This window comes from Labeo rohita, chromosome 14, assembly GCF_022985175.1.
Source record: "Labeo rohita strain BAU-BD-2019 chromosome 14, IGBB_LRoh.1.0, whole genome shotgun sequence".
Taxonomy (NCBI): domain Eukaryota; kingdom Metazoa; phylum Chordata; class Actinopteri; order Cypriniformes; family Cyprinidae; genus Labeo; species Labeo rohita.
In genome coordinates, this window is record NC_066882.1 from 12986059 (window position 1) to 13011806 (window position 25748).

At 35.8% G+C, this 25748-nt stretch overlaps 1 protein-coding gene across 8 annotated transcripts in view; it reads left to right on the plus strand.

The window, feature by feature from the left end:
- Positions 1–268: 268 nt before the first annotated feature.
- Positions 269–25748, plus strand: part of diaph2 (diaphanous-related formin 2) — a 494681-nt gene continuing 469201 nt past the window's right edge. For 4 of the 8 annotated variants that reach the window (XM_051128237.1, XM_051128243.1, XM_051128244.1 and 1 more), the window contains exons 1-3: positions 416–558; positions 897–1229; positions 23974–24006. In XM_051128237.1, coding sequence (XP_050984194.1) covers positions 1143–1229; positions 23974–24006 — 120 coding nt within the window. In that variant the 5' untranslated portion in view covers positions 416–558; positions 897–1142. Of the gene's footprint in view, positions 361–414; positions 559–896; positions 1230–23973; positions 24007–25748 lie in introns of those variants that run through there. The other 4 variants (XM_051128238.1, XM_051128239.1, XM_051128240.1 and 1 more) reach the window with 4 other exon arrangements.

The window sequence follows — 25748 nt, forward strand, 5'->3', positions numbered from 1 at the left end:
TGTCATAGGCGAAACATTAAAATAAATATAAACGTCTGCAGTTTGAGAAAAAAAATTAAGCGTACGAAAATATTTACTTTACACCAGTGCACTGATTTGCGCTGCTATGCAAATAATATTGACTTTCCACTCATTGATGCCTATCCATATATATAGCAGTCAGTTCCTCCAGCAGGCAGTCACTCCCCCACTACTGGAGAAACCCCGCCTCTCACAGATGTAGAATTCAACTGACCAATCAGTGCTGAAAGCTTTCTACCATGTGACTGTTGGCGAGCACTAAGAAACGTCCATAGGCGGGGACAATAGTGGGCCTGGCTCGTGCGTTTGGTTGTGTAGGTAAGCCTTGGATGAGATTTTGTGAGTTTTCTATATTATAATTTGACTATTCGGCTGTTTAATATTAATTCGCTATGTCCATGTAAACTGACTTGGCGTTTCGAGCCCATGTCTTTATTGTACACTATTACTTTAAGCCTCATAGCGCTGGAATAACAGTTTCCTGTGTGAAAGTAACCGCCTGGATAGCAGCGGTCATATCTCCTTTGAATAAAATCAGTTATGTGTTGATTTTATAAACTGACATGCCGTTTTGTATAAAACTCGCAGAGCTGCTTTGACTTTTTATGAGACTCTAAAATATCTTTATATTTTTCTACACATACTATATAAGTGCTTGAGTGTAAAATTCCGTTAATTTACTAAACGCATTGTTAAATTGACGCTACTAAATGACAAAAGTGCATCCGCGTATGATTATTACAATGTTATACTGATGTATTAAAACCGATAAAAGTTCACAAGCTCTTAACTGACAGTGTATATATAGCTTTATGTCTTTTATTATAGTTATTCATATAGTTTACACGACTAAACACTTTTCTTTTTCTTCCCAGACTCTGAGTAGCTGTTTTGGACTGGACTGAATATCACCACACCTTATTTTTTGGACAGCTTCATACACAGATGTTACTTAATATTCCACTGGATACTTACATGGAATAGTTCTGGATCCAGCTCATATTTTTGTTTTTTATTTCTTCGTGGATGGCATGGCTTTTGAAGAAACGTAATTTTTCATAAGTGTTTGCAAACTCGTGGGAAATACTAAGTTACTGTTCAAGTGAAGTTTCATTCCAAAGATGGATCAGCAGGCAGCAGGAGGGGAGGACCCAAATAAACCCTCCAAAAAGAAGTCCAATGAGGATGAGAGCAAAAACAAAAAACTGGTATGTGTTATATTTTCAGGATTCATTTGGTTGTTGTTTGGTTGTTTTTAATTTTTTAGTTTTGTGAAACCAAGTATGAGATTTAGCAGAAACATGGGTGTCACATGTTTGTGAAAGTAAAAAATATTAATATTCTGGGGAAAGGCCGAAAGGCATCCTCATGGAAAAAGAAAGTAAAATGAACCTGCGTTTTGCTTAAGAGAAATGCCAGTAACAACACAACACAGTTGGTGCCAGCTTGTAATTGTTAAAGTCGTTGTTTACACACTTTCATGAGGGACACAAAAGGCCCCCTTTTTGTTCAGTGACCCTAACCGAAAAAATTCCACACCCTATTTGGCTTTTTTACCTCTAGAGTCCATCCAGACAACTTTAGCAGTCTGGAATTTGACCATTTTTGTTATATCGATCAACAAAGTTACTCTCAAACTTGGAGCATGTTTTAACTGCAAAGTTTAACCAGCTCAGTCAGCACACTCTGGTGGAGCTGTTGAACCTATCAGTGTATTACTTCACAGGACCCTGAACCTCATGATAATGTGCTGTCAAAACACTCTGTGAGTGTCAGTGGGGTCTCTAGTAGCGTTTGTGATAGTGCCTAACCTTTATGAAGGGTTACGCTTATCTCAAAGTCTTAGTAGTGAAACTAGAACTGTTTGTTTCAGTTCTTGCTAGCTGCCTTTTTGAAAGTTTTTTAACGCTGTGGAAAGTTTGCTGACTTACTGACCTCAGGGCAGAAAGGGCCATGTGATAGATGAAGTTATTTGTTTGTTGTGTCCAGCATTAAGCTTATCATTGGCATGTGATTTTTTTTTTTTTTTTAAAGAAAATGTATAATGGCTAACTAAAGGCGTCAGTAGTAATGGAACAGTCTGTTGTGTAGCAGTGTGTGTTAGGTATTTGTCAACTGTTTTGACACAGAGCCAAGTATTTTAGTATTACCGTATGTCATACCTGTGGGGAACCGATTACTTCATCACTGTTGCACAGCCTTCTCATATTTCATATGCTTCTTTTAATGACCTAGGATTTGTTTGCTTTGACGCTTTCTAAATATGTAATGCTGGGACTGAATGTAGGACAGTCTATTTCAAGGTGCCTCCTCATGCATGTATTAATTACTTTACAAGACCGCCTCACTTCCCAAAAGTTGTGGCCTTCCATGCAGACTTAACAAAGCTGTCTGAAGATCATTTAGTCATCTTGTAAGGTCTCGGACAGAGCTTATCGTCACAGCAGGGTTCCAGATCAAGCGGGGTGAATGAGTGTCTAAGTCTGTGTAATCCGCATACGCACTGTAACTTTGCTTAACAGCTTGTCTCCAGTCAAATGAGCGTGTCCTGTACCAGCTTCATAATGACAGCGCTCTTTTGGGAACTGCAGGAATCCATCCGTTTATGAGCTCCACTTGCTTTGTGGAATGTAAACCTTTGGAAGCCAGATGGAGACTTTCTGATAGCCATATTTGTAGCTGTAGTTGAACAGAGCCCTTAAAGTAGTGTGGTTAGGGATACTACGACTTACTTTTTGTGTTCCAGGCTTCCTCAAATTCGGTGGAATATGGGCGTGTTGTAAGACTTGTTTATGATTAGTTGGTGTGTAGATCCTTGTATTCCCAAGGAACGGCTAGGAAGGCTCCATGAGTAGAGTGGGTGTGGCTTGTGAAGTTGGAAACACCCCACGTTTTATTTGCTAGTGTGGTGGTTCTCATCCAGGGGGCCACAGGCCTGCTAGGGGACCTCGGCACATTTCCAATGGGGCTGCAAGCTTTAAAATAAGTTAAAACAGCAACTCAACAACAGTCATTTTTAATTAAGAACCGGGCTCCCACAGTCTTGGAAAACCTGGATACGAATAATGGAATTTTAATGTCATTTCTAGTCTCCAGGGAAAGTCATAGAAATTTCTGTATTTTAATGTTCACTGTTATATAAAGTTTGTTTATGAAAAGATTTTTTTTTTTTTGAGAAAAGTCTTACGTTCAGTAAGGTTGCATTAGATTAAAAGAAACATTAACAACAGTAATATTATAAAATGCAATTTACAATAGCTATTTTATTTATTCCTGTGATGATAAATCTTCATATTATCATACATTATACTTAATATTATAGATTTTTTTGCAACAATGTCACTTTGATTAATTTTAATTAGTGCTGTCAAATGATTCATTGCAATTAATCGCAATTAATCGCATAATATTTACAGAATCATTTATGCAATTTATATTATATATACAGACATATATTATGTAAACAAATACTTTTTTTGGATGCGATTAATCGCAATTAATCGTTTGACAACACTAATTTTAATGCATACTTGGTGACTGAAAGTATTAATTTCTTTCCAAAAAATAATGGTACTGACTGCACACTTTTGAATAATTTACTCACCCCCTTGTCATCCACGATGTTCATGTCTTTCTTTCTTCAGTAGTAAAGAAATTATGTAAATAAAAACGAGTAGCGATCACTGAGAAATTGCTGTTTGATTAATTTTAATTAGTGCTGTCAAACAATTAATCGCAATTAATTGTATAACATTTACATAATCATTTATAAAATGTATATTATATGTACATAATTAATATATAAGTCCACAGACATATATAATGTAAAGGAAGACTTTTATTTTGGATGCAATTAATCGCAATCAAAATTTGGCAGCACTAATTTTAATGCATACTTGGTGATTGAAAGTATTAATTTCTTTACAAAAAAAAAGGTTCTGACCACAGCATTTGGAACAATAATGTAATGTTTCTAGTTATATTGAACTATATGAGCTCTAAATAATAACAGGTAGCAATCACTAAGAAATTGCTATTTGTGAATAAACAAATCTGTTTAAAAAATGTGTCTCGTGATCACAAACAAATGGAGAAATCATGTAAATTCATTATTCATAAAGTGTAAATCCTGATAAGTATTTAATCCTTGTAACACAGACTTTAATTTAATTAATTGAATATATTGACACTGTTGGTTGAACAAGCAGCTTTGTCACATCAGAAGAACAAGAAATATTGTTGGCCCCTTGTCAAAAATGTAAAAAAAACCCCAAAAAACTAGAGGATGTTGAGGCTTTCACACACTCGCATATATTCAGGCCTTAGCACTGATGTCATTCTCTCTTATACTAGTGATCTCACTGTTGCCCACTCTGTGGTTGATTCAGTGCCAGGCATGGTCTGAGTTTTCTGCGTACATGAGACGTCCAAAACTTCTGCTGTTGCACAATAGAATTTGGCAGAAATGAGGAAGTCATCCACCAGAAGGGTGGTCAAGTTTAAAATCCTCCAGTCTTTTTAGCTTTCTCTCAGCGACAAGTTAGTCTCCAGCATCTATTATGGTAAAAGGCAGGAAGTGCATTTGTTTGTTGAGTAGATGTATAACAGTAGCATTAACATATTTGGTTGTAGTTTACTGTATGATTTCATTGGAAAATAGAGTATTTGTAAGAGATAGAAAATGGAGTGCACGTCTATGACAGCTAAAAGTGGGGTGGTGCTTCATGACTGGAGGGAAGGATGATACTTAATGTACAAAGTTTTTAATGACTGGTGAGAGAGGATTCACGGTCAAATGACCTTATATGGCTAGTCATAGCTGCTGTTTTCAGCAAATGTTTAGAGTGATCACAAATTCTTTAGGGCAGCAATGTTTGTGAATAGTAGTTTAAATAAATATACTGTATATCTTTTTAAACAAAACAAGTTGTGGCTTTTTCAATTAGGCTGATGCACTGCAAATATTCTAAAGTCATGCTTACAGTAACTTGTTGGCACAAAGCAACCAGAAGTCATTCATTGTTAGTGGGAGTTGGTGATCTGAGTGACAGCTTTTGTTTGTAACAGAATGCAGGTGCGACTATCAAGCAAAGTTGGAAAAAATGATTTTGCTGGGGTTTTTTTTTGGATTTGTTTGGATAAAAATGGTGCACGGAAAATCGTGTTAGATATTGTCAGCAAAGTGAGTTTGAGTCATGTCTCATCTTGCTCATGCTGATGCATATGCACTGCTGCTTTTGCTTTGGTTTTTTTTTTTGTTTTTTTTTTAATCAGTAGTAATACCTAACATTTTTTAGTTACTGGCCTTTACAGAATAAAGAAGTTGTAAAATATAAATCTTATTATTTGAAGTTTTTTCCCCCCAATATATTTCATTACATTTTTTAAATAATTATTTTATGGAAAAAAAATTCCACATTTTTTTTTTTTACTTTTATTGCAGAATGTATGTACAGTACACTGCAAAAAAAAAATGTCTAAACTTAAATAATCTGTCACCCTGTTGACTTAAAATTTTCGGTTTAGTCAACTAAAATATTCCAGTTGTCCCTTAAATTAACATTAATTAAATTATTAAGACAGCTGTCTCCCTAGCTGCGCTTCCATTACAGATTTGCGCAAAACATTTGTGATATTTTATAAATGTTGACTTAAAAAAACTATTGCGAGATGACAGTGTTTCCATTACCAATCTTATGCGACTAAATCATAATTATTTCCTCTCATGATAAATCATGGCAACAGATGTTGGTAAGTTTACATATGTTGCAACCACCGCACTAGCCACTTCTGGGATGCTTCTGGATTTTACAGTTGGCATGTGTGATGCGCCACAGATGCGTGCAGTGTAAATAAGGGGTTATTCATGCATTAATGGCAAGGAAAGCTCCTTATTCTTGAGAGCGGCCACATATGATTTGTTTCTTAGAAGTTATAGTACATTAAAGGGATAGTTCACCCAAAAATGAAAATTCTGTCATTAATTACTCACCCTTATATCATTCCAAACCCGCAAGACCTTTGTTTATTTTCTGAACACAAATTAAGATGTTTTTGATTAAATCTGAGAGCTCTCTGACCCTGCATAGCTACGAGAATACTTTTTGTGCGCAAAGAAAAACAAAAATAACAACTTCATTTGTTTTCTTTGCACACAAAAAGTATATTGTAGCTTCATAAAATTACTGATGTCACAGGGACTATTTTAACCATGTCCTTGCTACTTTTCTGTACCGTGTACCGTGTTAGGACCCTTGATGCTGTCTATGAAGGGTCAGAAAACTCTAATATTTCATCAAAAATATCTTAATTTGTGTTCCAAAGGTGAACAAAGGTCTTATTTTTGGGTGTGACTAATTAATGACAGAATTTTCTTTTTTGGGTGAATTTATAAAAAATTTATAAAAAATATTTCATTGCAATTTTGCAAAATATTCCTTTTTCGAATTGCCTGAAAGGCACCTCATTCGAGAGAGAAAACTTTTTGCGATGTTTCCATTGGGCGTATTTTAATTAATTAAAATTTTAAAAAGTCATGGTCAGTTATGCATTAGGAAACGCCTACTAGCAACAGATGTGGCGACTTCATTGTGAACTGGCTTAACTGTGGGGGTGGACGCAATTTATGGACAACTTATGTGTTGCCAATAGATTCCAGCATTGAATATGTATATTTGTTTGGATGAGAGCCATCACTGGTCTTATGATAAATCTGTCCTGAGCTGGATTAGAGGAAGGTTATAACCCCTGGAGCAAGCTGAGCGTTATCACAGAGCGTTAGATTTCTGTAATGCACTGGGGCTAATCTTTACAGTCAGCCCCAGTATCAGACTCACAGGGAGAGAAATGAGGCAAGAGAAGGGAGTTAAAATGCAGCATTTGTTTACAACTTTTAGATCGGGAATGACATCATAGATCCTCTGTTTGATCCACAGCTTCCGTTTGTGGTCCAAATAAAGATGAACACAGCTTTGGCACTTCTGTCCGGTTTTCTTATGCGATGTTGACACTCTTAAGTGTCAGTGCGTTCTTTTTTTTGCATCCGACTTGGAATTTGAAATAATGTGAGTTCTGCATTTCTAAAAATGAATGTCTTCAGTAGTGTGTTGGCTGGGTCTTAGTGTACCGGATGAAGTCATGAAAGCGGAATTCACATACCGGTGCGTTTCCTCAAAAGGCATTCCTGAGCACAGACTGAATGGAAGTTTACCTCCATTAAATTCCAAATGAATGAAACTCTTAAAATAGAATATAAGCCTGGCTGCTGTTATGTAACATACCATAACGGAGCACAGATTAGTGCAGACGATCAGTACAGCATGTCCTTGTGTAGTCATGCTCCAAGTGACTAAAGTGAAATACACTGTTTTGTTGTGAAAGCCAGTGTCCCAGTATCTACCTGTGTTAATAAAGGAAGCACAGATATAGATGGGAGGTGGTGTGGAGGCCTTGGCTCTGCAGCATCATTCAAAGCAGAGGTGTGAATGGCCAGATTCAACGTGTGAAACAAAGTTGAATAATTTCTCAGCATTGCTGTGAGCTGTTTTGTGAAGACATGTAAAAATAAATGGTGTGCCACATTTGGGTGTTTCTTACTTTTAGTACTCTTCAGGGTAATTTTGATTGTCTTGGGTGTGTTGTTGAAGCACATGTTGTTTAAATAACCTTTGCTTTTTTCTCGTGAGAAAAAAATGAACTGAGGCAGCTGTATTTAGTTTCCCTAGAACAAATGTAACAACTCTCCCAAGCCATGTTAAAGGGGTTATCGGATGCAAAGTTCACTTTTACTTGTTGTTTGAACAGTAATGTGTGTTGGCAGTGTATGTACAAATCTACCCTATAATGATAAAAATCCATGCAGTGGTTTTTAATTAATCTGTAAAAATAATATCCCCTTTTTTCAAATCGAGCCATTCTCAGATGTAGGGCTGCACGATTAATCGCACGATATTGTGAGGCACGCTTAGTCAATGAAGCCGGTACTTTGATTAGTAGTAAAGCTCCATCACGTGCGTTCAGCTGGAGCGGCAATTAATACACAAAGCCGTAAATCACTGACAAGCTACGCCAAATCGCGCTCATAATCGAATGCGATTCATCTGTGATTATGAGCGCGATTTGGTGTAGCTTGTCAGTGATTTACGGCTCTGTGCATTAACTGCCACTCCAGCTGAACGCACGTGATGGAGCTTTACTACTAATCAAAGTACCGGCTTCATTGACTAAGCGCGCCTCACAATATCGTGCGATTAATCGTGCAGCCCTACTCAGATGCCTGTCGGTGTGGTGTCACACAGACAGAGGCCACTCACATGTTAGTTGATTGACACGAGCGTCTTACCTCAGATGAGCTGTAACAGCCCAAACTCCATTGTTTCGATGCTGGAGCAGGGATGTAAGTTAGACAAGAATATCTCCGATTGAGGTGTTGTGTTGCTGATGTAATAATGAACATAGTGGTTGTCATTTACTCCCGACATCTGAGCTGCTGAAGATGCAGTGGATTACATTTGTTTTTGAAGGAAATGTGCCTCCCGATCTACATAAATGCGTCTATGTTTGCGCAAATCATTCGTGATCCAGCTTCACCTACAGCAGAAGTGAGTATAAGTGTTTTTTATGAATCTCTGCAATCACCTTTCCTAATAATGTGCTAGTTAGCAAGTTTCACGGTTAAAGTAAACAATCTCTCAGAGCAGCAGAGAGGGGCGGAGCGAGCAGAGCTCATTTGCATTTAAAGGTACAATCCCTCATAATGGGACGATTTTTGCAGAGCTCATTTTGACAAGGTAAAAAGGGTGTTTTTTACACAACCATTGAGAATTTTTAACCAAAGTATATTGTAGGCTTTCCATTAAGACCCTAAAGAATCATATCAACTTGTGGAAAATGGGCATCCGATGACCCCTTTAAATTTATCATTATTGATCTTAATGATGATCTATATGAAGAACTAAACTATCTTGGATTTGACAATAGGAACTTGGTACTTGAGGACTTTTATTCCCATGCTGTTAAGCAGTTATGCTGTTACTAATACAGGTATTTTATAATAGACAGGGATATTTTGTATATTAGTATGCAAATAATGGTCATCTTAAATGTCTAATGTAGTGGACGCATAAGCCAACATACTGTACAGATACAGATAAATGGTAATAAGTTAAACACAGTGTAGAATATAGCAGCTGTGGGTGGAACATCAGCTAATATTTTTAACCACATGAACAGTGCATTGTGGTTATGTATATTTGCAGGTCTGATCGCTCTTGTGAAACTTTTGAGGTTAGCCTTCTACATGCATTTATATATAGGGTTCAGAAGTCTGCTTATTTCTTTTCTTTTTTTATTGTTAAAAATTTATATTATCTGCATTATTTGAGTGAACAATTGCATAAAAAACATATCCTAGTATTTGGTTCAAATCAGAATTTTTTCATATACATTTTATAAGAATTTGTCACAGCATTTTTTTTTCCCGAAACTTTACTTCCAGTTTTAAATTAGAATTTTGAAAATTTCAATGTGATCTCAGACTTTTGGACCACAGAATAAATGGTTGAGTTGGCATCTGTAGATGGCCATTTTAGACTCAAAGAAGGGGTGTTGGGGATCTCAGAAACTAACAGGAAGTGGAACACGTGTTGAGAGTCTCAGGGCTCACAGGAAGTAAGGAAGGGAAGTGCTTTAGTTACACTGGGGGAAGCACAGCCTGGTCATTCTGACATCACCCTCTCAAGCAGATGTTTCTGGCAACACTCTTTTCATAATGCTCATATTGTCACATGACATGAGGCAGCCGTATCAGTTGAATTGGAGCTTAGAACACTTAATGTTGTCATTTGGGAGGGGGTTCTCAGTCTTGAATCAATCACTTGACATGGCTGTCCAAAAAAAGCTGTTCACACCAACATATCTCTGCATGTTTCAGAGAAACATAAACATTGGCTCAGCTTTCCTGAAATAACCAACACACCAAAGATTTTTCCCATGTTAAGGCAACAAGGCTTTTGGAATGGGTTATTTCATGAGAGCCCCTCCAGTATTTTGAAGTCATCAGTCATTCCTGGGTTGTGCTACACAAAGGCAAATTCCCTAAAAATTTTTTTTTAGATGCTAGCATGTTAATTTCATTCAAATGAGTCTGTTTGTTTGCATGTTGAGAACACTGCAGCTTTGTTTGATTGGGCAGATGTCTTAATACAGAAAGGGCCCGTTCATTAAGCCAGAGGCATGAACATATACAAATTTAGTCCACAGTGACAGTTGTGAGCCAAAATAAGACAGGTGGAAATTATACAAAGCAGGCAGTACTTTACATACAATAATTCTTGTCTTTGTTAAGGTTTAATGCACATTTTTTTAATGCACATTCTTGGTTATGCTATGAATGATTTTTGAACACTATTCTGAAGAGGGAAAAATGTTTATGATAATGTCTGCAGTCTGTAACCTTTTTTTTGTTCAAAACGTACTAAAATTCTATAATAAGTGAGTACATCATGAATCTATTTTCCAAACCGTGGTTTTGTCTTATCCTGAATCTCTTCGGTACACCTATAATACGTTTTTGTACTCTGACTAGTTTAGACTGGTTCTGGTGGGAACCGCTGTAGCCTAGTACCTGCGTGATTCCTCATAGACATAAACACAGAGAAGTAGCTCCGGCTACAATGTTCTTCTGCAAGGCGCATGTAATTCTGTTTATTAACTACTAGAGCACCAAAAGTTATGGACTGCAGCTTTAATAGACATAATCTAATAACATGCTCAATCTCTGAAACCACTTTAATATTCTGATGATGTCACCAATGCTTTTATTTATTTATTTGAAATTTCCCCTTTCCAACCACTAGGCTTCATTCTCAAATAAAGCATTAACTTTCCAGAGTTCTTGATTGATAAAGTCAGGTCCTGTCTTACATTATCTCATTGAATATCTTGGTTCACGTAGGAATCAGTTTACAGAATTAAAATGAAATGTGGAGACTTTAATTTTGACTCTAAATTGAGGAATAACAAAGTTTTGCTAGATGTGTCAATGCTGAAGGAAGAGATGAGATCAGATTTTAAGGTTCAGGACTAGAGATGTGAGGATTCACTTAACTCACGGTGTGATACTGACTTCATGATACGTTTTTCTTTTTTATAAGACAAATTATGAATGAAATGGTGTCCTTTTAGTATTGTTTGGACAAAATGATTCATTTCTCTTTGTAAAATTGAAATATGTCAAAAAAAAACTAAACATAATTGAAAATTTAAAACAAATCCCAAATCAAAAGAATAAATAATGCAAATATAAGAAATCTATTCATATAAACAAACTAAAGCTTTGCCTGTGCTTTTTGTTTAAAATGAAATGAACTTTTTTAGAAATAAAATCAGAACTGCAAGATACAAACTCGCAATTCTGACTTTTTTCTCAGAATTGTAAGATAAATTTGGAATTCTGAGGAATGACGTTGGAGTTCAGAATTGCGAGATATTGCAGTTACGAGTTATATATCAAATAACAAATAACAAATTCCAAATCAAATAAATAAATAACACAAATATAAGAAATATCTTTATATAAACAAACTAAAGCTTTGTCTGTGTTTTTTTTTTTTTTTTTTGAAATTAGAAGCAGGCACTGCAGTTTAATTACAATTTAGGCTTTTATCGTTTAATTCGAATTTAATGTTTTGCCACAGTTTATTTTTAGAAATTGAGGAAACGTAATTTTTGAATAGAAATATTACCAGATGTTAGTGAAGTGGAGTGCAACAGTCAAACGTGTCCATGGTTACATAAAAAATCAATGGGAAAGCAGCGCAATCGAATAAAAAACCTGTAAAGAGCTACTACTGTATGTCTGATATTTCATGTTTGCATCGTGACAGGCTGAAAGCTGCTGTTCGTTGTTTTTACAGAACATTTAGAGTTAATTAATAGTGTACTGGTGTTATACCTTTGAGCATTTTGAATTTAAATTATCTTGACTTTTGAGATTTTTTCCTTATATTATTTCTGAACATATACGTATAAGACAAGTTTGTACAAGATGTAGTTGTACTTCATACATCTTTCTGCAAAGATATTTAACAAGTGATTTGTTTAACATTTACATTATGTTGACAACGTCATGTGAAGTGTTGTAGTTACATTTTTCAAGTTGACTAGTTAAAAATGATAAAAATCAAGAATCTGTCAAACGTTCTGAAAAAAATTGAGACTTTTTTGCCATATTTTTTTGCCATATCGCCCAGCCCTAATTACAATTGAAACAAAAATGTTCTATACATGCAGCATGAACAGTTTTTTATTTAAATTAGATTGTTACAAATTTCAAGCAAAAACAGAATGAACTAAAACAGGTCTGACTTCAGCTTTGTGAACATGTACTACATAAAATATATTCGCAAGAAACAAAAACAGCAGAGGGACTGAATGAGAACACAGTTTCACTCTCTGACCGCAAGTGGCGCTTACAGCGAACTGTGGCAATACAGCGTTTTTTTTTTGCTTGCTTATGAACACTACTTTAATATGCATTATACAGAGGTAAGAAAATGCCATCTAAACTTTTCTAAAGACAGTCAGTTCCCATCAGAGATACTTTTATATAAACTCCTACCCCCAACTGTATCGTGATTCGTTTTACATCTCAACCGATTTGAATCGTCACATATTTGTATTGAATTTCAACCAGCTCGGAGTGCATCATTACATCTCTATTCAGGACTGCATTTACTATCTTGAAACATTGATGAGTCCATTAGCAAGCTGAAGTGAAGCTCACTCTTCATGGTCAAGAGGAAAGATCAAATACCTCAGTTTAACATGCAGTTTTCTTTCAATAATTTACTGTAGACTAAAAGGATTATTGTTCCTTTAATGGTATTATGTTTGCATTGAATATGAGTACCTTCCTCCCACATGTATAATTATTTGTGCATTCATCAAACCACATTCGCTCTAGGTTAATGATCGTTTTTTTTTTGTTTTTATTTTAATTGTGTGGACTTCCTAAAGCAGCAGTGTGATGTCTGTCGTTTTATTATGTCTGATGTTTGAGGTTAAAATGTCAGCAACTCTTACGAGGTTTGCTGCTTGGTTCAACAGGTTCTTTGTGCTACACACTTTGCAAAAGTTAGTGATTTGCACAAAAATTGTTGACAAGTTCCTGTGATACATAAAGGGTGACCTTGGTTGGTCATGTGTTGTGGTTAGAGGACAGCTCAGTGCATAATATACTCCTTGTTACAGCAGCAAAGTTATCTTTCATCTCTAGAGTCTATTCAGCTTTAGTCACTCTGCACATTTCTAAATTAAAACTAAGCTCAAGCCACAAGGCACACCAGAAACAATTACATTATCTCCAATGATGAAACCAGTTAGGCAGCGTTGACATCAGTTGCTAGAAACTGCAATCTTTTTCTGTTGAATTCAGGAAAATTCGGGGCAATGTTTACACTGTAGCATGCAAGCCATTATTAATGTTGTAGTTCAGAGTTTTTCCAAATAGGGGTTGTGAGGCAACTGCAGGGGTTTTGTGAGTTGACAAAGCTAATAATTAATTATATCATATAAAATGTAAAAAATAAGTAAAAAGAAAAAAATAAATATACAAACCTTAAGTATTTTATTTTTGCCTGCCTGTTATTAAGTCAGAATTGTGAGATATAAAGTAATAATTTTGACCTTTTTCTCAAAATTGTGTGTTATAAAGTCAGAATTGCATGATACTCGTAATTCTTACTTTTTTTCTCAGAATTGTGAGATACAAACTTGGAATTGCGAGTTATAAAGTTATAATTGCGACATGAAGTAATGATTCTGACTTTTTTTCTCACAGTTGTGAGTCTTGCAATTCTGACTTTTTTCTTGCAATTTTGACTTTTTTTTTCTCCAAATTTTGAGATATAAACTCACAATTGTGTGTTATAAAGTCCAGTTTTAAGGGAAAAAAGACTATGTTCTCAGAATTGTGCGTTTATATCTCACAATTCTGACTTAGTAACTGACTTAGTAACTTAGTAATTGTATGTTGTAACTTGCAATTGCGTGTTATAAAGTCGTAATTCTGACTTTTTTCTTGCAGTTGTGAAATTGTATCTCACAATTCTGACTTTGTTCTCGCAACTCTGACTTTTTTCTTAGAATTGCATGATACAAACTCGGAATTCTGACTTTTTTTCCCAGAATTGTGAGATACAAACTTGGAATTGCAAGTTATAAAGTCATAATTGCGACGTAAAGTAATAATTCTGACTTTTTCTCGCAATTCTGGCTTTTTTCTTGCAATTCTGACTTTTTTCTCCAAATTGTGAGATATAAACTCGCAATTGTGAGTTGTAAAGTCCAGTTTTGGAGGGAAAAAGACTGTTCTCAGAATTGCGAGTTTATATCACACAACTCTGACTTAGTAACTCAAAATTATGTGTTGTAACTTGCGTGTTATAGAGTCAGAATTGTGAGATATAAAGTCATAATTCTGACTTTTTTCTCGCAATTGCGAGTTTGTATCTCATAATTCAGACTTTTTTCTTAGAACTGCATGACACAAACTCGTAATTCTGACTTTTCTCCTCAGAGTTGCGAGTTTATATAAAGTCACAATTGCGAGATATAAACTTCAGAAGTCAGAAAAAAAAATGTTAAAGTAATTGCGTCTCACAATTCTGACTTGGAAAGGTTTGAATTGTGAGAAAAAGATGCAATGACTTTTTTAACATTTTTTATGAGTGGCGAAAACGGGCTTTCGTAATTAACTGATATCAGAGAAGAACAGAAAAAAATGCTTGATTTCTTAAAGCCTACAATGAGCAATTCAAAGGTGACTGAGGCTCTGTAAGATGTTTTTGTAGTGCAATCAATGTCCAAAAAAATTAGTACATAATATGCATAACATGATAGTTTCATAATTTTTTTTTTTTTGACAGATGCTTGACAGATGCAGTTTCTATGAACTATTTTTGTATAGAACTACATAAAAAAAAAAAAAAAATCCTTTAAAAAGTTTTACTTTCTTTGTGTTCGTTTGGAGTGACCTGAGGGTATGTACAGACAGACTTTTCATTTTTGGGTGAACTATTCTTTTAAACTTTCAGATCAAAAGGTTTTTCAGATCATGAGAAACAAATTTAGTCCAAGTGTGTCCAAACTTTTGACTGACGGTGTACACGAGTGTTTTATTAATACAGATTCTAAAGCAAACACTGCTTATCTTGACTGTGAGTGCATGACATTATCATGCAAAGGAGCTCATGCATAGGAAGAGGATATTGGTTATGGTGACTTTTCAGTTCTTATAAGACTGTATTCTGTTCTTCCACTTTTCTTTACACCGACCAGCGGTGGCCTCAGATCACGGATTATAACTGGGTCACTCTATGATTATGCTCTGATTAACTCTGAATGCGGATAACTCGACTACTTGCAACGGTGTAGTGAATTGTCATGCTAGAGACGAGTAACAGGATATAAAAAGACATGGACAAAGGTTGAGGGAAAACGGGGAGGAGACAGAAAAGAGAAACTGATTTGAGAGTGGATGAGTGTGAAGATTGTTATTTCACGTGCATTTGAAATGATGACATCACCGTTTCGCTTCCTGAGGTGAAAGAGCGAGTTGACGCAAGACTCCTTCTCTGTTTGGGGGAGAACCATAGAAAGCCAAACCGGAAAGAGCTTAAGTCTGTATATCATTAGACAGATTACATCTGCAGGCCCTGCCTTATCTGGCTACACTCAGATAAGCCACGGATTGAAAATGAAGTCAGAGAGTCGGCCACCCCTTCTGCTCTTCCCACTTTACCTCGTTGCGAAAATGATGATGTACCGTAGTTGCATACACAGATCTATGAGGCCCGCGGTAGTATCTCTGCAGAGATGGCGAACAGGCACGTCTGGCATCACCCCAGACTCCCCAGCAGGGCTGACACAGCGCCAGCCTCTGCAAACTATGTGTTGTGCTGCTTTCTCGTGGAAAATTGATGGCCGTTTGTCAATTTCATATTGGCTAATTTAAGCTGGAGATAACATCACAGCTGATTGTGCATTTCAGCATGTTAATGTCAATGTTTAAAGCAGGGGGATTGAATTAGAGTTGTTTTTCATGGCCATTTTCACTTAAGTGAGCTCTCAGGACAGGGATATTGCACATCAGTAAGCATCAGCCTTAGTTGTGCATCTAATGTAAATGAATGCATAAAAGCTTCAACTAAAACCATGAGTTGAAGCAGTAAACCAGGTGGCTGTGTATTATACAATCAGTTTTTTTCTTTTTTGGATGCACCAATAAACCTATAAAATGTTATGACTGATACTCAGGGTCAGAAATTAACATTGCCCCATGAAATTGATTTTCAGGAACTTTTTATTTTTTTTACATTTGTGAGGGCAATTTTTTCAAATCACCTTATTGTAATCATCATATTCTGGTGTCTTTAATGTCAAATACTTACATTTATCCAGTTACTTTAATCCATATTTTAAACTGTTGTCAATAACAATAGACTGTTTATAATTATATCTAAATTATGCATGTAAAAACAAGAGCTCACAGGAAAAAACAACTGTTGTATATTGCTTATTATATTGTAATAATGATTATTAATATTGACATAGAAAACAATATAAAAACGTTTTTGTTTTGTGTCTGTGTTTTGGGCATTTCCCATTCTGGCTTCACAGACAAACATGTCAGTCCATGACCTTATTCTAGTCTAGCACAAGTTGCAAAAATCAAGCAAAAATTACCATTAAAATCACAAAGCTACACAATTAATCTTTTATTTACCTTATATGCGCACTGTGCACTCTTGAAAATAAAGGTTCTTTATTGGCATCAGTGGTTCCATAAAGAACTTTGAACATCCATAGAACCTTTCAAATGCAGAAAAGGTTATTTATAGTGAAAAAAAGGTTCTTTACATTTTTTAAAAATGTTTTTCAGAACCATTCACTGAAGGTTTCTTTGGGGAACTGAAAATGGTTCTTCTATGGCATCACTGCAGAAACACCCCTTTGGAGCCTTTATTTTTAAGAGTGTGTTGTTTATAAAAGGACAGTTCACGAGGGTGTGCACTCAACACAGCTTGTACACTTTCAGCGCTGACTAATCTAACCGCCTCTGATTGGCCAGTGCATTCCTGATTTCAACAGAAACGCGTTGATTGGTTATAAGGCTCAACGCTGCACAAAACAGCAAGTAATTTCGCAAATTGACAATTTTTATTCATTTTCACATTTCATTTTAATCGACAGCTGTAATATTGTGCAGGGGCATTTTTTGCCCCTTTGTCTTGAATTTATGGGGCAGTTATGTTCATAGTGGTGGCATTTTTGTGACAAGCCCTCATTAATTTACCTGCTAATAATTGATAGTTAACCCAAATATATATATATATATATATATATATATATATATAATTTTTTAAAATAAATATTTTAACTTTATAGATTGTGTACTATAATTTCTACAACAAACTATTCATGTATTCATGTAAATAAATGTAAAAGTAAAACATTCAAAAATAAAACTGAAGTATATCAATAGTTTTAAACACTTCAATTGAATGTAGGCATTACAACATTATAATTTACAGTATTTAAAATGCATATGCTTTTTTAGATTTGCTAAAATGTAGCCAATGTTGGTGTCACTAAATTTATAATAATATTATTATTCATAATGGATAGTGGAATTTGATGTGTATTAAATTATCCTGATTCGGTCAATTAAACGGGTTGCACAATGTACTTTTGGCATAAATGTTTATTAAATCCTTAAATCATTATGCATTTATTTACAAATGTGACCCGGGACCACAAAACCAGTCATGAAGGTCAATTTTTTTTTTTTTTATTGAGATTTATACAACATCTGAAAGCTGAATAAATAAGCTTTCCATTTATGTATGGTTTGTTGAGATAGGGCAATATTTACGATACAACCAAGATACAACTATTTAAAAAAATCTGGAATCTGAGGGTGTAAAAAAATCTAAATATTAAGAAAATCACCTTTAAAGTTGTCAACATGAAGTTCTTAGCAATGCATATTACTAAGCAAAAATTAAGTTTGGATATATTTGCGGCAGGAATTTTACAAAATATCTTCATGGAACATGATCTTAAAATCCTAATGAGTTTTGGCATAAAAGAAAATTTGATTTTGACCCATACAATGTATTTTTGCCTGTTGCTACAAATATACCCGTGCTGCTTAAGACTGGTTTTGTGGTCCAGGGTCGCAAATGATTCAACATCATTTATGCCATTTTCCGCTCCTTTGTCTCTATAAATAATTGATTCACCTGACATGTCCCATAGCCACCCCTTTTGTGCTATTACCATTGTCTTTTTTCCCATCAGGCTTTTGTTTGGTATCCTGTTGGCTTGTGTTCTCACTCTGTGGGCAAATACAACCAACAATCAGTGTTGATTCTAGAAGGGTAGTGGTCAAAGCTTTTGTGAGCAGCGCTGATATTTAATCAAGAGTGATATGGGCTTTACTGTACTGCAGGATTATCTACATCTCAGGTTTATGACCAGTTAGAAACCCATTCTTTTTAATATCTTGATTCTGGCTGTGAAATCTAGCCTGATATTTGTGTACGCCTATTATAGGGTTTGACGCACTCTTCCCAGCTCTGTATTTAATTAAAACATCCCTGTGTGAAGAGTGTGAACAAGAGAAGCTGCTGGCCACCAAAAGCTCCGTTCTCGAGACGGAGTGTCTGCAAAGTTGCCAAGAACTGTAAGGTTCAAGCGATCCATTGTTTGAGTACAATTAAGACCAATTAAAATAACCAGATTTCTGCTTTCCAGAAAGCATTTTTTGTTGCTATCTGCAGCCTCTCTGATTGTTTTCCCAATGTAAGACTGGCCAGGAAAGCAGATGGAGTCAGCTAGAAGCTACTTTCTCCTTTCCAAAATTTTGGTCATGTTTGTTAGGCCGTTTAACGTTTTGAATGGCTTTTGTAAAACATTGAATTGACCAGCTGTATGTGTTGAATGGTGTGCGCCATCTAGTGGAGGAACACATAATAGCAGCATTTGCACTTGTGCTCACGAGTGAGCCTTACATTAGGACTCTATAACCAAAACGAGGCTGTTTTCTTCTCTCGAGTGTCTCCAATTAGCTAACTTAAGAGTTTACTTCAGGCCTAAGTGGTTGTGTAATGTGTTGACCTGTTCGACTGCAATTTATGTCGCTCTTTATGCAGGAGCTGGGGGCTGCATTAATACTGCTATTGTGGGGGCTTGGGAATTTTCTGTAATGAATAAAGGTTTATTTTGATAAAGAATTTAATAAAGTTCTGTTGCCCTGAAGGTGTGTCGTTAAATCATAATGCAATATTTGGCCCGGTTGACTGTCTGATGTGTTGTCGAGCTGCAATATTAATGACCAGCCCTAGAGTCAAAACACAATTATGCAAAGTTGTTAAATGGTTTTTAATTAGATTTTAGGATTTTAATTACTTTCAATAACAAATGCACATCCGTGTTATACAGGGCCTTACACTATGAAGCCACTTCAGGCTGTTGGATCTGTAATACAATAATCCCAATTCAGTCATTATTATTTGAACAATATCTTTCCTTAAAAGTCTTTGTCGGCAAGTTTGGTTTGGGCTTTGTACCGACCTCTTTATGACCCTTTTAAAGCATTATACGTTCCTGGTTATTAAAGGTTTGTGTATTATTATGGATGATTCACTCCCATGACACACCTCCATTCAGATCAAACCTCCCCTTCCATCCCAACTGTTGCAAAAAGCAGTGTGCAGCCTGCAGGCCTGGGGCAGTGCTATAATGGCTGGGTAAGCGCAAGACCGGGGGGCTGAGAGATTAACCGTAGCGTGAGGAAACCTGCGGGAAGTTCTGCTTTATGGCAGCTTCTCCGCGGAGCTCTGCTCGTTAACACTCATCCCGCTCCGCGCGGCATATGGAGACCCATCTCTCCCCCTGCGTGCTCCATCTCATAAACGCCTATCCCTGCTGTAGCCAAAAAGATAAAGCACATCTGTTAGGAAGTGAGTGAAGGCGGAGAGGGGTAGTGGTGTTTTTTTAAATTGTGTTTGAGGTCAATACAGTCAGACTGATCAGGTTTAAAGATGTATGTAATGGGTTGCTTCATGAAGAGCAGAATTCACAGTGAGATTCTGCAGGCCCTGCTGGATAGACCAGCATGTGTTGGGTTGTGGATTCTGCTAAACAGCATGGGATTGCCTATGTTTTGGTGTCACTGTTAGGATGATTGATTAGCTCAACCAGCAAGACTACACTGGTCCACCATCTTTACCAGAAAAGTCACTTTTTCTCTTGTTTCACAGTCATCTCTGTACTACTTCATACTTTTTTTAGCAGTTGTGGAACTTTGATTTGCAGCACTTTTCATGGTACTGTCTCTCTAGGATGGAATTCTATTGTTGTAGTAATTGATTAAACATGCCTGCTAAATATAAATGATTAAATTAGCAGTTGAGGCATTAAAGAGAGAGTTCACCTCCCAAAAATGTCTTTTCAAAATCAGATTTTCTTTCTTCTGTGAAACACAAAACGGATATTTTTAAAAAAGTGCTGTCTAATGTTGTTTAAACCTCAACATTCTTAAAGGGTTAGTTCACTCCAGAATAAAACCCCCTATATTATCCAAGATGTTTATGTCTTTCTTTCTTCAGTCAAAAAGAAATTATAGCGGACTTCAATGGAGATTGGCGAGTTGAAGGTACAAATTGCAGTTTCAGTGCAGCTTCAAAGGACTCTACATGATCCCAGCGGAGGAATAAAGATCTTATCTAGCAATACAATCAGTCATTGTCATTACTATAGTTAGGGGTGAATCATTTTATCAGTTGTTTATTATTCATGTAACAATACATATTGTAGTTATAGTTTTTATTAAGAACTGTTGCTGTATAGGTTATTACTTTGTCTAGTGCTCTTATGATTGTTTATAGCATGATTTGTGAAAATTTAATGACTATACTGACAGACTTCTTCGAGGTTAGTGTTTGCGTATTTTATTTCATTTTGTAATATACTTGTTCTACAGGTCTGTGTACTAGTGTTAAAGGGGTCATCGGATGCCCATTTTTCACAAGTTGATATGATTCTTTAGGGTCTTAATGAAAAGTCTATAATATACTTTGGTTAAAAATTCTCAGTGGTAGTGTAAAACAATACCCTTTTACCTTGTCAAAATGAGCTCTGCAAAAATCAACCCATTCTGATGGATTGTTCCTTTAAATGCAAATAAACTCTGCTCGCCCTGCCCCTCTCTTCTCTCTGTGGAGTGACTTGCTGTGCTCTGAGAGATAGTTTACTTAAGCTGCATTTAGCACGTTTAGCCACGAAACTTGCTAAATAGCATGTTATTAGGAAAGGTGATTGCAAAAACCCTTATACTCACTTCTGCTGTAAGTGAAGCTGGGTCACAAATGATTTGCGCAGACATAGACGTATTTATGTAGATCGGGTACAGGCACATTCCCTTCACAAAGCAGCTCAGATGTCGTGAGTAAAGGACGACCACTATGTTCATTTTTACATCCAGCAACACAACACCTCAATCGCTCAATCTGAGATTTTCTTGTCTAACTTACATCCCTGCTCCGGCATCGAAACAATGGAGGTCGGACTGTTACAGCTGATTTAGGGCGGGTCTGAGGTAATACGCTAATGTCAGTCAACTATCGTGGAAGCACCATCTGAGAATGACTCAGATGATTTGAAAAAGGGAATATTATTTTTACAGATTAATTAAAAACCACAGCATGGATTTTTATCATTATAGGGCAAATGTGTATATACACTGCCAACACACATTACTGTTCAAACAACATGTAAAAGTGAACTTTGCATCCGATAACCCTTTTAAATGCTACTGTTTTTGACAGCGTTGATAACATTTCTGACAGATAATATCATGGTATTTTTTGCGTTTCTCTTACCGAATATGGCATTCTGTCAGCAATAACCTGTCCGTAGGCTTTTTTGATTACTGTCAGTGAAAGTGCTGGCGATGCAGTGTTGCCAGATATTGCTATTGAAACAAACAAAAAACAAATTATAAAAAAAATTAACTGACATTATTAAACATTTTTTTGCAAATAAGATAAAATAAAAATATTACTGACCCTAAACTGCAACTTCCTACTTTATCAACTTTCTAAAGTGTTAAATTAAGTGGAAAATATAAGTCCAAAAATGCCTATAATAGCTAGATCTGGCAACACGGAGGCTGTGCCTATGCCCATGCCCTCACTCACAACTCTCTCAAGCCTCGTTCACTCCTGCTGCGTCTCGCAGTGATAATTTTCATACCACGGACGCTAAACATTCTTGCAAACTGTCTAAACTGAATTATACATGTCATCCAGACATCCATATGAGGTGTTTTCAAGCAAATTAGTAATTGAGAGCACAATGTTTATTTTTGAACATGAAAAATTTACTGAGGTCTGGACCTCATAGCTGGCTAGGGGTCTGCGCGCATTATGTAGTCATGTTGGAAAGGTCACACATGACGTAGGTGGAATTACCGACCCAGTGTTTACAAAGTGAATGTGCAAAGAAAGTCAAACGCCTTTAGAAAAAAGGTAAAACAATGAAGTAGGATGATTCTGAAGCTGAAGGAGAAAATGAGATGGAGTTTTTCTCCCTGGAGTTTTTTGACGTGGATCACAGAGCTAGTACTAGACCATCATTTGTGGTTAAAATTATATCTTTTTATTTTGGATAATGGGCAGTCGTTTCACTAGATGAGACCCTTATTTCTCGACTGGGATCATGTAGAGCCCTTTGAAGCTACATTGAAACTGCAATTTGGACCTTCAGCCCTTTGATCCCCGTTGAAGTCCACTATACTTATATACATATAATTCCACTCACTTATATGGAGAAAAATCCTGGAATGTTTTCCTCAAAAACCTTCATTTCTTTTTGACTGAAGAAAGAAAGACTAGCTTACAGTCTTGTGGAAGTTTGCCCAGATCACCTGAATTGAATCAATTTTGTGCCTTCTTTAGTTCAGTTTAATGGTTTTGTGGTGTGGGAAATTATTATGATTATTATTTTTTAAAGTAGCCTACAATTACTCCATATAGTCCTCTAGATAATATGTGAATATTAAAACTGTTTGTGTAGTGATTATAGAACAATTAGCAAAATGCTCTTTAGAATTGTTTTGCTAGTGAATATTATGAATATTCTGGTTAATCTAGTTGGCAGGGTTCACTATCCATGTTTAGCCTACAGGCATCTTAATAATTAATCTAATAGAATTATTGACTTATAATTTTTTACATTCTAAAATTTTAAATTTACTGTTTTTTTTTTATTGATACATTTTACAGGTTTTAATCAGATTTCAGAGTGTAGGGTACATCATTTATTTTGGAATCTGCAATAATATTAAATGTAATTTGGATTAACTGAAGTTTCTATGTAATTCTGAGGGGATCATTCTGAGGAATGAGCACATTGTTGAAAGGAGACAGACTAGGACCAAAGAATCCTTGGCAAGCTTTTGCTATTTCCCTTTTCTTTGAGTGGTTTATCTCTTCTTCCTGTATTGTCTCTGCTGTGATACAAGGCAGAAAGTGTGTGTTTATAGTTAGCCTTGCTCATAAACGCTATATTTCTGCTTTTGTAAGGCCAGTTGATGTGAAGTGATATGTTTAAAGAATTTATCTTCATTAGTCCTGCTGTCATGTTGTAAATGAACACACTCCACGTTACATGCCAGATTAGTTTATGTTTGTTTGTGGATGCATAGTTGTACCAGCAGTGGGTTCAGCTTTCTCTGTTGCAGTTTTTTGTTTGTTTATAATCTGATAAGCTTTTTTTTTATAAATCTGTCATTTTTTTGCATGTGATTATGGGTTCTCCCATGCACAAAGGCACAGCAGTGTTTCCATTGGCCCTCATTTCTATGTTGTCCCTTCCCTTCAACAGAACATACACATAAAAACATTGGCTGATGACATGGTAAGGTGTCTGTTTCTTTTATTTTGTCTGTCTTTCTTTTCTCTTATGTTTTTTTATTCTTTTTCTCATCTTCACCCTGACTTCCAGAGCGTTGTTAAATTGAAGTGAATGACAAGGAGAGATCAAAGACAAAAAAGCAAAGCAAACTGTTTTTTTTTTTTTTCTTTTTATCACCCTATCATCAGGTCCGTCATAATCAATCAGTCTAAAGTTCACTCCAGGTCAGCAAGCTGGAGTTCAAGCAGACATATGGCAACTTGATGCAATCGTTAGTGATAAGTTGCCAGACCTTGTATTCATTTTGACTTTGGTCTCTCCTTGAACACTTGCATTTTACAACAGAGTGTGTTTTGATTTTATTAATTCATTTGTTTTAAATTTATCCATATATGCATGTTTTCTCTGTTTTCAATGACGGACTAACAGTGACTACTAGTGCATGGTCTGTTTTCGCTCTCTCTGAGCCAGTAACCCATGACCGGAATGCCAGCAGAAGCCGCTCACATCTCTTTCTAATTAAAATCCTTAAGCACACCATAGTCACATCTGTCTAATGTAGTTCAGAATGCTGTCTGTGATATTGTCTCTGTATTCATTATGACTGTAAAGTGAACATGAACAAGTGGAAAGATGACACAGGTAATATCACCCTGTGCTTTTAAAAGCACAGCTTGGAAAGGTAAAGTAAAAAGGGAGCAGGTGAGTCAAATGTCAAGCTATGAACTTTAAACCATTTTAAAACTTTATAATAAGTAAAAAAACTGTCTTGTACTAACTTAAAAAAAAGACCCCCATTGAAAATGAGACTTTTGTGGTTATTAGTCTATTTGTATGAGCTTTGAGGCCATTTATTTGTTAGAATACTCTCAAATCTTCGACCACAAAAACAGTCTTAAGTACCACAGGTATATTTGTAGCAATAGGCAAAAATACTTTGTATGGGTCAAAATTGTCGATTTTTCTTTTGTGCTAAAAATCATTAGGATATTAAGTAAAGATCATGTTTCATCAAGATATTTTGTAAATTGTTTACCCTAAATATATCTAAACTTAATTTTTGTTTAGTAAAATGCATTGCTAAGAATTTCATTTGGGCAACTTTAAAGGCGATTTTCTCAATATTTAGATTTTTTTGCACCCTCAGATTACAGATTTTCAAATAGCTGTATATCAGCCAAATATTGTCCTATCCTAACATATCATACATCAATGGAAAGCTTAATTGTGAAAAAAAGACCCTTATGAATGGTTTTGTGGTCCAGGGTCACATTTGTTGATTTTTTTTGTTTGAGATACAGTTGTTATTATCAATGTTGAATACTGTTGTGCTGCTTAATGGATTAGTTCAATTTTCTGATAATTTTCTTACCCCCAAGTCATCCAAGATGTTCATGTCTTTCATTCTTTAGTCGAAAAGAAATTAAGGTTTTTAAGGAAGACATTTTAGGATTTTTCTACATATAATGGACTTCAGTGGGAACCAATGGGTTGAAGGTCCAAATTGCAGTTTCAGTGCAGCTTCAAAGAGCTCTACATGACCCCAACCAAGGAATAAGGGTCTTATCTAGTGAAACGATCACCCATTTTATTAAAAAAAAAAAGATAAATTGCTTGTCTTAAAGCAATTTGGACCTTCAACCCGTTGGTTTCCATTGAAGTCCATTATGTGGAAAAAAAACTTCTGATTTCTTTTCGACTAAAGAGAGAATAACTTGAACATTTTGGGTGACATTGGGGTGAGT